This window comes from Cucumis melo, chromosome 4 (assembly GCF_025177605.1).
Source record: "Cucumis melo cultivar AY chromosome 4, USDA_Cmelo_AY_1.0, whole genome shotgun sequence".
Classification (NCBI taxonomy): domain Eukaryota; kingdom Viridiplantae; phylum Streptophyta; class Magnoliopsida; order Cucurbitales; family Cucurbitaceae; genus Cucumis; species Cucumis melo.
This window is the reverse complement of record NC_066860.1, coordinates 33,791,212-33,805,711: the sequence shown is the minus strand read 5'-3', so window position 1 is coordinate 33,805,711 and position 14,500 is coordinate 33,791,212. Positions and strand designations below refer to the sequence as shown.

At 31.9% G+C, this 14,500-nt stretch overlaps 3 protein-coding genes across 3 annotated transcripts; 1 reads left to right on the top strand and 2 right to left on the bottom strand.

Annotated features, from left to right (window-relative positions):
• The first annotated feature begins 1,948 nt into the window (after positions 1-1,948).
• Positions 1,949-5,792, top strand: LOC103486400 (short-chain dehydrogenase TIC 32 B, chloroplastic). The gene is made up of 8 exons (XM_008444344.3): positions 1,949-2,315; positions 3,365-3,596; positions 3,869-3,948; positions 4,580-4,733; positions 4,819-4,897; positions 4,995-5,079; positions 5,175-5,221; positions 5,328-5,792. Exons 1-8 carry the CDS (start codon positions 2,198-2,200, stop codon positions 5,499-5,501), a joined length of 969 nt encoding a protein of 322 aa, XP_008442566.2. The 5' UTR covers positions 1,949-2,197; the 3' UTR covers positions 5,502-5,792.
• Positions 5,793-6,248: 456 nt separating this feature from the next.
• Positions 6,249-10,136, bottom strand: LOC103486401 (UNC93-like protein 3). Its single transcript, XM_008444345.3, has 10 exons — positions 9,581-10,136; positions 9,204-9,367; positions 8,628-8,691; positions 8,414-8,527; positions 8,228-8,272; positions 7,768-8,015; positions 7,584-7,674; positions 7,055-7,167; positions 6,828-6,942; positions 6,249-6,607 (listed from the first exon to the last, which is right to left on the bottom strand). The coding sequence occupies exons 1-10, from the start codon at positions 9,737-9,739 to the stop codon at positions 6,428-6,430; spliced, it is 1,293 nt and encodes a 430-aa protein (XP_008442567.2). The 5' UTR covers positions 9,740-10,136; the 3' UTR covers positions 6,249-6,427.
• A 937-nt stretch (positions 10,137-11,073) lies between these two features.
• On the bottom strand, positions 11,074-13,225 carry LOC103486402 (actin-depolymerizing factor 2-like). The gene is made up of 4 exons (XM_051084210.1): positions 13,188-13,225; positions 11,685-11,950; positions 11,354-11,584; positions 11,074-11,239 (listed from the first exon to the last, which is right to left on the bottom strand). The coding sequence occupies exons 1-3, from the start codon at positions 13,188-13,190 to the stop codon at positions 11,434-11,436; spliced, it is 420 nt and encodes a 139-aa protein (XP_050940167.1). The 5' UTR covers positions 13,191-13,225; the 3' UTR covers positions 11,074-11,239; positions 11,354-11,433.
• Positions 13,226-14,500: the final 1,275 nt, after the last annotated feature.

Genomic DNA, 14,500 nt, shown 5'->3' with positions numbered 1-14,500 from the left:
TCTAATATAAATATAATCAAAATTTTGTAAAATAGGTTGATATTAAAAATGATTGAAATAAAATGGGATTTTTGGTTTTAGGTTGATGATTTAATAAAAATAAAGAAAGAAAGAAAGAAATGAGAAAATCATTAATAATGAAAATGAAAAGTGAAAAAAAAAAAAAAAAAAAAAAAAAAAAAAAAAAAAAGAGGGAGATAAGGGGATGGTACCCTCTAGCAGTCCTGGGAAACGGGTAAGCCCTATGAGTTTGTGAAACAGCTCTCATTATTATTATGCAATCTATGTTGGGCAAGGCCTCCACTCCATTCTCCTTCCATCTTATGCTTTTTATATATACTAATTATAAATCTTTGTCAACAAAATTTTTGAATTCATCACTATATATATTAAAACAATTTATATGTGAAATTTAAGTTGAAAATAACCATATTTATTTTCAATCAAAAATCACTTAAAATTATCATATATTATTACACCAGTCACCCACATGTAAACAAATTATATATATATGTATGTATAGTATAAGATTGATAGAATTAGTATGAATGTATGTGTCACGTCCATCATTTCCAAAAACAGAAAATAAAATCATATGGTCTTACCACACAAATTTATTAGGTAAAAGAAAGTAAAACAATAAATATGAAATTGAGAGATTTTTCATATATATATATATATATATAGAGAGAGAGAGAGAGAGGTCTGTCTCCAAACTCCACATGCTTAATTAATAACAATTACAATAATTAGTAACTAGTAATTATGTAATTAGTAATATCCCAATAAGAAACGTTCAAAACGGCAGCGTTTTTAACTCTATAATCCAACCCAATAGTTCTGCTCATAAACCCTAATTTAGGTCAATATCTCAAATTTTGAATTTATTTCTTAATTAATTTCTAAATTTAAATTTTTTTTATCAGTTTTGTAATTAAAATTAGTTTTGAATTTTAGTTCTACTCCATCCTTTAGTTTTGAATTTTACATTTCTACTGTGGATTGTTTTTACGATTTTGGTTATCATTGCTATTTTTTATTAATTAGTTTCAAATAAGATTAATTAATGTTCCCTAAATTCCCATCACTTATAAAATTAATTAATTAGAAGTGAGCAGAGCAAAAGTTCAATGCAATATATAAAACATTAAAAAAAAATTATATGATAAAATTGTAAAATTTTGAAACGTATGATCTAAATAAAAACGACCCAAATTTTGTGGATTATAATTTACATATCAATTTTTTAAAATAAAAAATTTAACAATGTGTTTTCTAAAAGTTTCTATCGAGTAAGACAATAAAATTGACACAATTACTAACGTATAGGTGTAACCCTCATCGTTAACATTCAAATATAAATTATTTAAGAAAAATATTTTGGGTGTACACATACGTCCATATTACTCATTGGTTATCCAATCAATACCTACCACAAGACAAAAAATAATAATTTTTTTACCAAAGGATAAATGATGAACTACATTAAAATAGACTACACCTAATCATTACTTAGAAAATGACGTTAACCCTAACGTTATTAGATAAACGAAAAAAAAAAATTGACGTGAGATGAATAATTCAACTACTTTACAAAGCTTGTGAGGTCCCCTCTCATTTTTCCAATGTTATCCACAACGCGTCTTGGTATCATTTTTTTCCCTACAAAGTACCGGTTAAAACGTATTGGGATTTGGATACCATATTAAATAAACATAAATTCTACGTCAAAGACAACAAAAATGTACATCTGAGTTGTAATACTCACATATATGTCTTACAAAAGATTTAGAAATCTCTCTTTATCTTTTTAACGTAGATGAATTTAAAATTTCCCCATCTAAAGGTTACGTAGGAAAAAAAAAAAGTGGATAGATAATAAATAAGAAAATGCAAAGAAGGAGGCAAAAGGTAAAAGCCAAAAAGGTAAACCAAACAGCGAGCTATTTACTATCAAAAACCTGCCAAATCCCCATCACATTAATTCCTTCCTTCTCCACACTTTTTTTTTTTTTTAATTTGTATACACATCCGATCCCCCCTTCCCCACTCTATAAATTTCCCTCTTCTTGCCTTTCCTCTTTGCCTTCCCCCGTTTCCACCGCCGCCGTTCATCGGAAAAAATATATTCAATTTCTTTTTTTCATTATTCCACTCTGTTCTTTGTGAGGTTTTGGGTGGAAAAGACATCGATATAATGTCAATCATTTCCCTAATAACTGGATGGCCTGGACCCAGTGGCTTCGGCTCGGCCTCCACGGCGGAGGAAATCACGCAAGGGATCGATGCCGCCTGCCTCACTGCCATTGTCACCGGTCACATCTCTCTCTCTCTCTCTCTCTCTCTCTCTCTCTCTCTCTCTCTCTCCATTTTAGCTTATTGTTTTCTCAGTCAATATGTTTATTTTGTGGGGGAGGGGTATGTTGTTTTGTTTTGTTTTGTTTTATTTAAACTTCATTAAAAACAAAAAACAAAACAAAAAAACACTTTACTTTTCTTTATATATATGTGTGTGTGTGTGTATATTGCTACTAGAAAGTCAACGTTAGTTTTCTTTTAAGGAAGTATTTGACTCTATTGAAACTATTATGTCTCTTCCATAATCATTGGAATACAATTTTTGTGTCTATTTAGTGTTTCTATTTAGTAATATGTATTTGCACAAACACTTAATCCTACAATTAATCTAATAGATATATCTATGACAATTTTAAAAATATTTGTTTAAAATCAATCAAATCTATTAGATATAATTTTAAGAATCAAATAAATAAATAAATACTCTTTACTTTTTCCAAATTTTGTTTTAAATATTTTGTTTCTAAAGGGCTTCTGTATATCAACATGAAAATCAGAGTAACTTGTATAATCTATTATTCTTTTCAGTGGTTGCTTTTTCAAATTCCTATTCAGAATCCATGAACAAATAAATTATAATTTTAGTCTCAATATTATATATATATATATATATATATATATATATATATATATATATATCATTGTAGTTTCCAATTATGGAAAGAGTTATTGAATTGGGTGTACAGTATCACAAGATGGGGCAAAGGTTCATTTGTCAGCTGAAAGCATTAAAGTTAGAAAAAGCCAAGTTGAGCCAAATGGATCAGAAATATTCAAACTCAAATATATTTATCACAATGACCTCCAATCTAGGGAAATTAGGGGGATGTATAATTTGGGAAAATAGTTGATTCCAACCCTAAAATGTACAATGTGGAATCGATATATATATATATATATATATATATATATATATATATATATATATATAACATTTTATGGAAGAAGGAGATTGATTATTATTCTACTGATATATGATTTGTACGTTGTTAAATGAGAAGAACAGGAGGAGCAAGCGGGATTGGGTTAGAAACGGTGAGAGTTTTAGCGATGCGAAAAGTGCATGTGATCATCGGTGCAAGAAATTTAGAGGCAGCAAATAAAGCAAAACAACAACTGCTTGAAGAAAATCCAACTGCTAAATTGGATGTTCTTAAACTTGACCTTTCATCCATCAAATCCACCACAGAATTTGCTCATAATTTCCTTGCTCTTAATCTCCCTCTCAACATTTTAATGTAAATTCCTTTCTCTTTCATCTCTTTTAATTTTCTCTTACCTTTTTATTTTAACTAAAATTATATATATATATATATAAACTTTGAAGAATAATTTCGAAATATTTAAAGAAAAGAGAAAACCAAAAATAGTATTAGAAAGTTTTTTCAAGTAGTATTTTTGTTGTTGATTGATATAATTTAGGGTTATATATGATATTTATGAGATCCATATAAAATTGAAACATGAAGTGATATATATATATATGTTTTTATTTGGGATGGAATTTCAGAAACAATGCTGGTGTTATGTTTTGCCCTTTTCAACTTTCTGAAGATGGAATAGAGATGCAGTTTGCCACCAACCATATTGGTAAATTTACATACACAACTCTTCAAAATCCCAACGCTTTACTTTTACGAGATTTAAGTTTTGTTTCAATTTAGTTCTTAGATTTCAAATTTTACACTTCTTAATCTAAATTTTTCATCAAATACTATTACTCACTTTATATTGTTTAGTGTTATATTAATAATTACAATCAATTAAGCTTCACTTTTTCTATCATTATTAAAGTTAAAATTAAACGGAGTTCTTTTCAAATATAGTAAAATAAACTAAAATATTTTTAAAACGTTGCAATCACGGTTTTTTAGCTAAGTTGTTTAATAGTGGTATTTTACTACATTTTTCAATATTTTTAAAAAATTTATCATTTAAAATAAATTTTCAATTAAATTCTATTTCATAATTTTTTCAATCAACAAACAGACATTAATTTAAAAAGAAACACACAAAAAGAGTATCTAGTAAAAACCTATGATTAAAAGTGTAAATAAAACTAAAATTCCCAAAAATAAAATTATAACATTTTGAATCTAGGGAGTACGAAACCAAACTCAAAACTAAGAGAATAAAAAAATTTGTTTCTTCCCATATATATTTTGTGTGTATATAAATATAAAATGTGTGTAATTATTGTAGTTGAATTTTATTTGTTTAGGTCATTTTCTGTTAACAAATCTTCTACTTGAGAAAATGAAGAACACTGCAAAAAGCACAGGAATTGAAGGTAGAATTGTCAACTTGTCATCTATAGCTCATGCCCATACTTATGGAGGTGGAATTCGCTTCAATAAAATCAATGACAAGAATGGGTATTCTTTTATTCATTTGGTGTAATTAATTTAAAAAAAAAACAAAAAAATAAATCTAAGCTATTGATTAATTATGAATCTGTAGATATTCTGATAAAAGAGCCTATGGGCAATCAAAATTAGCCAACATTTTACATGTCAAGGAGCTCAACCGTCGATTCCAAGTGATTCTCCTAACTCCTTCTTCGTATTATTTGTGGTTGAGAAATTAGATACCAAAAGCATAATTTGATTTGTTTCGTGGTTTTGGATGGTTTGTAGGAAGAGGGTGTGAACATAACGGCAAATGCGGTGCATCCAGGATTAATAATGACTCCTCTTATGAGGCATTCTATGTTTCTTATGCGTACGACATTTTGACTCTTTCTTTTAATACTCTAGTTTCGATTAAAATCGCATGTCGTCGTCACTTACCCACCTTCGTTCCTTTCTCTCTTATAGGGCTTTTGCAGGCTTTCACCTTCTTTATCTGGAAGAGTGTCCCTCAGGTAAATTAAACCATTTTCTTAACGTTCTAACTTGAAGGATATTTAATAAAAGAGCATTAAATTAGTTTCTTAGATAATATGTGTGTGTGTGTTGTTTTTGTTTTAGGGGGCATCAACGACATGCTATGTGGCGCTTCACCCGAATTTGAAGGGAGTGAGTGGGAAGTATTTTTTGGACAATAACGAGAAACGACCGAGCTCCTATGCTAGAGACGAAAAACTTGCAAAGAAACTTTGGGACTTCAGCAAGGACTTGATAAGTTCGAAGTCTAAAGTATGAAAAAGAAGTGGCATTTAGACCTACACTACTACTGAAGCCTCAAGTCACATGCTAGTTCAAGTTTATAAAGAATTAAGAGATTCAATAATGTGGTTCTTTGGGAGGGGAAATATTATGAATAGTATTCTTTTTTTTACAAAAAAGAAAAAAGATGGAAGTGGTGTTATGGACATGGGAAGCTCCTAGTGTTTGTGTAATAGTGTTTGTGTGAGTATTCCATTCATATTGTTTCGTTGATTATGATTTCGGTCTATTAATTATCTAAGTATATAAGGTTTCTATTTCCAACTTTCTACGGTTTGTGAATGGTATTTCTTTAGAAATAGAGTGTATATATGATTCTTAGTAGATTCGAACTAGAATGTTTAGAATGACATTTCAAGTACTTAAAGATTATTTTTTTAAAAAAAAATAGGATTCAATGATCCACATCACTCGTTGAAAGGAAGAGAAGAACTCATATTTGATTAAATGATGGAAATATGAGTTGAATAATTAAATAAGAGAAGAACAACTCATAATCTTTAAGTATTGATGCACACTAAGTGAGATTAATAATTGACAACTAAGCTAAGTAAAGGAAGTACAATAAATAAAGCACAGTGGAGTTGCAGATCTAACACTTTGGAAAAACATAACTAACAATCCATGAGTAAAACACCACGAGTCTAGCTTTTGTAGGCTTGATTGTTATATTGGTAGCTATCCCGATAAAAAAAAATGGTAAGATTGAAATATGGCTCATGATGAACAAAAGCTAAAAGTTGCATTCAATTTCCCAATTTGTATGGAAGAGATGCATTTTACACAAGATTGGTTGGCAAAGGAAATGAACAGTTTAGAAAGAAATCAATTGGCGAAAGGACAGATTTCTTTGACAGCAATAACATGAATATAGAAGACACACATATATCCGTGTCTACACATTATAATCTTGAGAATGATTTCTCTACCCAAACGGTCAAAGTCAGAAAAGCAACATACGAGAGGCAAAGAATAAAGAGTATAATCACCAGCATTGTTTGCATTGAAATGTATGGACTGAAAAAGAAGACGATCGAGATAGTCGCGCTCTGCCAGACCTTTAGTTGGGCAAACGCTCCTTCCTATAAACCAAAAGATAGCACCAATTTGAAGAAACCCATTACTGACTGCCTTTTCGCAGAACCAGAGATTATAATATGAGAAAAACAATGGCAATGGATGTAATGAAATTATATGAATTTGTTAAATGATGAGGTCGCCATGTATGGATAGAGGATAGAAAGATCACTGATCAATTCACCGATTCCTATCTTGAGAAAGAAATGAAGGATGGGTGAGTACCGTGTCGTGTTTGAAAAGTATTCCAAGCAGAGCATTCAGCTGGGTGTTAAAAACTCCATCACCAATTCCCAGAACGGCCGATATAAGAAGCAGGTATACGGTGCCAAGTGTTTCGCTGGTTTGAAGAGTTGTAACAGGGCATTGCAAGGTTTAATTAGTACACTCGCCCCTCGTGGTATTCATTACAAAATGATTATAGAAGTAAAAGATTTTCCAATGTTGCTAACCTCTGCCCCAGTAGAAGCCAAATAAAAACAACAGCTTGAATTACAGCCCCACCAGATACTAAGAAAGTGATTGATGGAAGACCAGATGTAAGACGACCAGCAACCAATGAGCACTAGAAAGACCAAAAAAAGAAAATAATTAACACTCAAATCTCACTTTTTTTCTATTATCAATAGCTTTGATTAAAGATAAATATATGTGGAGATTTTAAAGAACTTTCAACAAATAGACAAATACCATCTAAATCTACCTCTGCACGTGCGAGCATAATGAATATTTCTAATAGGCATGGCATAACAATGAACACTCTATATCTACAATTGGTTGAGAAGGTTGAGCATTATTTTAGTTCGTGAATTAGGACTCTCGAGATATATTTTGGTTTGTAAAGGGAGAGTCCAATGCCTTAAAACAATTAACTTTTGTGGTTCGTCTTAATTCAATATAGTTTGGTTCGGTTTAGAGTTCTTATTGGCTAGTTGAAAGGAAAAATGAGGGAAACAATAGGAAATAAGTAGGCAGACTTACAACTGCATCAGCAGCCCCATAAACTGCCATTGCACCACCGACCCCTGACACACCAAGTGATGGTGTGACAACTTGTTTCGTGAACTTGGCCCTATGTTTGAAACTCTTCAATGCTTATTGAGAAAAAAACACAGACTACTGCAATAAAGAGCATGCAATACTTCTACTTTATTCTAGTAATTACCATACAAATGCTGCTTGTAGTCCTGAATATGCAATCAGAGGAATGGTCAAAATCATTCTTCTGTCAGCCAATGGAGCAACTACCGATTTTGACAGAGACAATATAGAAGAACGTAGGCTGGATGAGGAGAGCGATGGTTCTTCTTCTTTACTGTCTTCCTTTCTTAAGAACCACATAAGTACGATACCTAAGGTCACAACGCAAAGGAAGATAAGGAACAATACAGTTGTGCCATCGGTACTTCCACCCTGCAGCAGTAACGAGGCAATGAAACAGGATTCAATCTAGAGATGTTATTAGTGTAGACTATTGAAAGAAGAAATGTGGTCAAAGGTGAAACAGAATTGCATGGCTCGGCAATTGCCTGCTTCAACAACGTTATGGTTGTTTCCAATGTGGCTGAACATGCAAACTTTAAAATGAAACTCTTTAAGAAAGTAATTAAGAGGAGACAACATACTGCTTCGTCTTTCAGCACAACGAGGGAAATAATATTTCCAATGACCTGCAATATTTAATCACATAAGAAATCAGATATTCACCAATTTAAAAAGGTATGAACCTTACTATTAAGGTTAAGTACTTGTTTTCCAGATAACATTTCTAGATGAACCAAAGTTTATAAACTTGAAATCTATGAATTCACCTGGTGACTTGCAAATACTCCCCAAAATTCTCCATTGAAGTTTCCAATGACAGTTCCTTCATGTAAGCCATTCTTTCTTGCATGATTACGTGCAGTTGAAGTGAGATATGTACCCTGAGAATTCATTACATGGTGAACACCAAAGATGTTTTCACTCTACAGTTATAGTGATTATCCATTACCATATAGTCCAAAAATATTTACTACATTTCACCTGCGCAACCCATATTATAGAAGCAGCAAAACCAAGGTAAAGAGAAGCTGGAACCATTGTGAACCTGAAAAGAGGTGTTCAGAAAATCATCTCCACTTTTGCAATCGCCTAAACGTTGAGTTGCAGTGTATTGAAAATTTGACGTAAAGTTCAAGACAATATAACACTACTGACCTAATTCAAAATGATATAAACATTCAATCTGAAGAATTTTTAAAAATACTTGTTAAACACCGATTGGTTGAAATAAGTAGAAAATTTATATTAGTTAGAGAGGAAATAACTTTTTAGATATCATGTTAAATCATGGATTGACCCAAAAGGTTAAGTTAATAAATGAATGTAAATTTAAATTTACATGATATCTAAAAAGTAACAGTGCTTTTTCAGACACTATCAAACACAGCCAGTGATTGCTGAACTGGCATACAGTCAAATTTTTATTAAATCATGTCTGCAAAACGCTTTGAGTAATTCACATTGCCAGACTCAGCTCTATTACACTTTGTCTTCATTATGTCAAACTCCCTTCATTGTATTTTCAAAGCAGTCCATCAAAATCAGTAAAAAAAATACCAAGTCGGCTTCAAATTTGCGGCTGTGAACAACCAATAACCAGTAGTCCCAAGAATCAAAGCGTTCTTAGTCCCCAATGCTCGAACCACCAAAGAAGCCACCAGAGAGAAAAATGTGAAAGATAAATACAATATCCCCAGCGAAGTAGTCCCCAAATCCTCCTCCTGAATCAAAATTCCGCAGCCAAGCAAAAACAATCAGCCCAAAATCAAACCTAAAGACGATAACATCAATTAACCACAGAAAAAAAAAAAAAAACACCCATCAAATACAAAATCCAAATTTTCCCACAAGAGGCAAAAATTAAGGTTTCTCGTCCATTTCTTTAACATCATCCAGAAATACCTAAAGAATAGAGAAAAGAACCAAAAACTTACAGTATTAACAGTACTCTCCAAGTTCTGTGCAGCTCCATAAGCAAGGAAAATCAACAGAAAAGCAAAGCTCAAAACATGAACATCTCTCGTATAATTCACTGGAGCTGAAATTGGCGCGTCATTAACAAGCAATCGCGCCTCTTCGTCAACAGAATCCATGGCGTGTCGGCGTTTCAAGCCGATCCAGTCGTAGAAACGCTTAAAAAGGGGGAAAGAGAAAACCCAAATGGAGTGAAGTCAAAGTTGAAGAATCGCCGGCTGAAAGTGAAGACAATCAAAAGGGCTACAGTTTCGATTAACTTAAGGTGGACCGAGCTCGAAATTTTGTGTTTGTCTGATGCGAAAATCGAATTAGAGCTGGCCAAATACGAATTTATATATGCTGATCTGGGGAAACATTTTCCCCGTTTTCGCAATCGCTCGCCGCCCCAAGGTGGGGCGTTGGTGTCGTTATTCAAGTTCTTAGCTTAACTAACGGTATCATCTGCATCGGACTCGTTGCGATTCGGAATCTTCTCAATCACTTTTTTCTTCTTTTATTCTCTTTAAAATATCAATTTCCTTTTAATTTCTATCACTACATCCAGAAAATTATTTTAAGTACAATACTTCCACCTTCCAAAAAAAAATCACAGAAATGGCTCAAAATAGCTTCTATATTAGTTGTGTTATTTTAGTAGTGAAGAAGGAATGTTTTCCCTTTAAATTCTTCGTACAATTTTTTTTCTATCAGAAAATCTTAGCTTATACCAAAAATAGGTTTCATTATAGAAAATATTTTAGTAAATCAATCTAGAGTTTTAGTTAGAAATCATTAATTTGTTTACTTTTGTCATTTATTTTAAATGATTAAATTGAGTAGGAAACTATGCTACTCGGCGTTCAAGAATTATGATTATCTACCCACGTTTGAAAATCAATCTACATAGATAATTCTTTGTATGGGAATTGGGAATTTGGTACTCAAATTATAAGTTTGCAAAGTTTAAGTGTAGGGGTATATTTTTAATATTTATCCAATCTTTTATTATATGTTTCTTTCATACTAGTCAAGAAATCGAGGTCAGAAAGATTATCCAAACTACTGAATGCAACGAAATTTTCCCATGATGGTATAAAAATTTGAGTGTTCTCAATTTAAATTGACTCTGTTAAAAGCTAAGATAGTATCAAAATTAAATTGATGTAATTATTACTTTGGGTTTTCACTGATACAGCAAAACATTTAAGAATGTAAATTATTGATTTTTTTTTTCCTCCACATTTGTTATTATACAATCAATTTAGAATATCTAAACTAATAAATTGAGTTTAACGCCGACACGTCTTCTCTCTTCTTTTTAAAATTTTGTGTTCGTGAGGTGGAGATGGAGAATTGATCCAAACCTCTCTACAATTGAAAAAATTCACAATAACTATCGAAATAAAACATGTTGTTCCATGAACATATTAAATAGTAAATAGCAACTGATTATATGCGGTATAAAGTCCACTTTTCTACCAATCAAATAATACCTTTTTAAAGTCTAAAAGAACACAGAAAAATTACATCAATAGTTGCTCAAATACAAATGTTCACTCCTCTTGTATATCAATCTATGGAGTAGAAGCAGAACAGCATAGCTCAATCTCAAAGCCATCCTGCTCCAATATCTCCCCCTGAAGGGTAAAATTATATAGTATAAGTTGTTGTCAAACAACTAAGAGGCGTATCAGAACATAAATCCAAAACACATTATATACCACAAAGCCAGGACCAAGACACTCGTTCACCTTGAAAAGAAGATGTGAAAGGAAATTGGATAGTATTTTATCCGAATTGGATGTTAAATGTTCGAATCATAGTATAAGGGTCAGCCAACTCGGCTTCGAATCACATCAAGACCCATTTCGGTTGGATCGGTGGCTTGGAGCTCAACCTGAAAGCCATCCAGCTCTCTCTTGAATCTATCTTTGGAGCTTGCATATATCATCTTGCTTCTGACTCTTGAAGAATCAGGGGACCTTCAGTTCAAACAATGGCGTTTTTGTTAAGTGTGTGATTGTTGGAAAGACAAACATGTAAGGATGTAGAGTAAAGCCTAAAGGAGACTGTTAACTATACCAGGCAATAAAGAAGATTCTGCTCTTTTGACAGTTCTCTTCCGTGACGAAGTCGAAATCGTAGATAGCATATCGACATTCGTCTGAAGGGAGGCTTTTAGCAAAGTCCTCATAACTTTGTGTTGGCTCACCGACTTTCTCCACTACAACTTGCTTTTGCTTCTCCTCGATCTTAAACACAATAAAGCGATAGGTTCTTTTTGCCTTGAGTTCCAAAAACTTCAGCTTGCAATCATCATCCACTGCCATTCCCGATGCTGCATTGGCCTATTAAAACCCAGAATGAAACTACTTACAAAAGTTTCGAAGTCCAAAATGGATGCAAACAGAACTAGTTGAAAAGGCAGAACAAAATTGGAAAATAAAATGTTCTTGATTATAGTATATCATACAACTATAAAATCAAAAAGCTGCAAAGCAAAGCAGTAGGTCGAATATTGTTTAACCTAACAATGGAAATGCAGAAATTTGGGAACAATAGAATCTGTCTGATTTTATCATATTTAACAAATTTCCAACAATTATTCTATCTCTCCCTTGGGAGCCTTATCTTATCCATCAATTTGTGGTGATATTTAGTCAAATTTTCCACCGCGTAGCCGCAATTAAGCCCGAGCTCTGTGCCTTGCTTCAAAGAAGCCTCTCGTGCAAAGGCTCCTAGACGCCTTAGCACTTGTAGTGTGTGCCTCAGCTCCTCAAGTTTGATTTCCTACTCTCTTTTTTAAAATTTTTTAATCTTTAAGAAAGAAATGCATAAATATTCTTACAGTCTCAAATGAAATCTCTGTTTTCTTCTTATTCGTCCTACTGTTTTTCTGCTTGTATTACAATTTTATCTACAAACGTCTATTGTTTTCATAAAAACTCTAAGTTTTGAAGGTTATTGCGTTTTAGCGCGCCTCAAGCTTTAACAAAACACTGACCCAAAGTAAGATATCTCGCGACAATTAAACAGTACATGGATTCTGTTCTTTGATAGCTGACGATGGTTTCTACCAAAACTTAAAGCAGAGAATCACAACTTGACTACACATGCACGAGAAGGATTAATAGCAACTCAAAAGGGAGGAATACACGAATATAAGTTATATAACCTGTAATCGCAATCCTTGACACAAATTTTCAAAACACAAATACAAAAATTAAAACGATGATCACAATAGATCCACGGCAACGGATTACTCGAAGTCAACAATACAGAATTAAAGAAAATAACGTTTCACTCAATTGAAGAAAAAAAAAATCACAGTAGAATTCAAATCGGATCTCCTATGTAACACAATGCATTCACTACTCCCCACTCGGAAAACTGCATACGGATTATTACTTCAAAATCACGCACAGAGATTCAAATAATCCACAAAATTGCAAGAAACTCTCGATCGCGATTGTAGTGAATTTCAAAATGGCTAACTAGAAATACAACAATCCTATTTTCTGAAGAACTAACCGATCATCAAACCATGAATAAAAGCAAAAATTAAGTAAGCTTCAGAGAACTCACCATTTTGAGAGAAGAAATAAGAAGTTCCGACGAAGAAGAAGAAGAAGAAGAAGAAATGAGGGAAGAAAATGTAGAGTGGATTTTAATTTTTATAGTGGTTTTTATTATTATTATTATTATTTTGGGTACTTTTTATTTATTTATTTATTTATTTATTATTATTATCTGTGATGGTGCTCGGGAGCAACGGTATCGTGGCGGTGACTTGTACTTGACAGTTGGCGGTGGGATGATGTCTGACCAATCATTATATGCCACGTGTACTAGGAGCGTGGGGCGGTACCTCTAGCTGCGCCGCACCTTTATATAAGCCGGCTCAGTAGTTAACTTTATCATCTTTTATTTCAAACTCCTTTTTTCTCTTTTGATAATTGTTAGTCAAATTTAATTTGACTTTAAATAAAATAATATCATAAAAAATTATTTCTTATAAAATTATTATCAACTAGTTTTATTATTTTATGTATTTACTATATTAAAATAAATAATTTTAATATTTTATTTTGTATTGATATAGAATTGGACATTTTAGATACAAAATTGAAAGTATTAATAATAGTAAATAAATTTTGTAATAAATTCAATCAAACCTAAAATCAAAAGCATTTGTTTACCTAATCTCTTCGGTACTTACTTTTTTTAACTTTGAAACGTTTATATTAAATAAAATTAGTAAACTACGTGAAAATAAAAAATACTTAATATTCGATATTAAAATATTGAAATTTGACAAAACGAGTAGAGTATAATAAAACGAACGTCGATAATCAACAATAAAAAAAATGGTAGATACAAATACAATATTTCTATAGGTTTCTTAATGAGCAAGATAAAAAATAAGTTTGTTAAAATAGTTTCTTATAGTTGTTGTTTATCTCAAACTTACTAATTATAATTTCAAATGAATTGCAATAACGTTATAAAGCGTAGTAAGGTGAAAATCGGCTAAAGCTGGTAGATAGACACGGCGAGCAGCTCGGCGGAGTTGGGCCCCATTTAATTCATCGCCGATGTGTTTTGGTTGTTCGTTGACAAATATCTTCTTTTTAAAAAAAAAAAAGAAAAAAAAGAAGGAAAAGAGAAAAAGGAGTTTTTATTTAAAATTTGAAAATTGGATAAAATAATTGCCATTTCTCTTTCTCGAGATTCCTTCCACTGCTTTGATCCAACGCAATTCTTTTTTCTCCTTTTGTTTTCTTTTCTTTTTTCTAATTTCAATTTTATTATATAATCAAATTAAAAAGAAACACACACACACACTTTGATTCTAATTATTGTATCACATGAATCTACATCTCTCTTTTCTTTCTTTA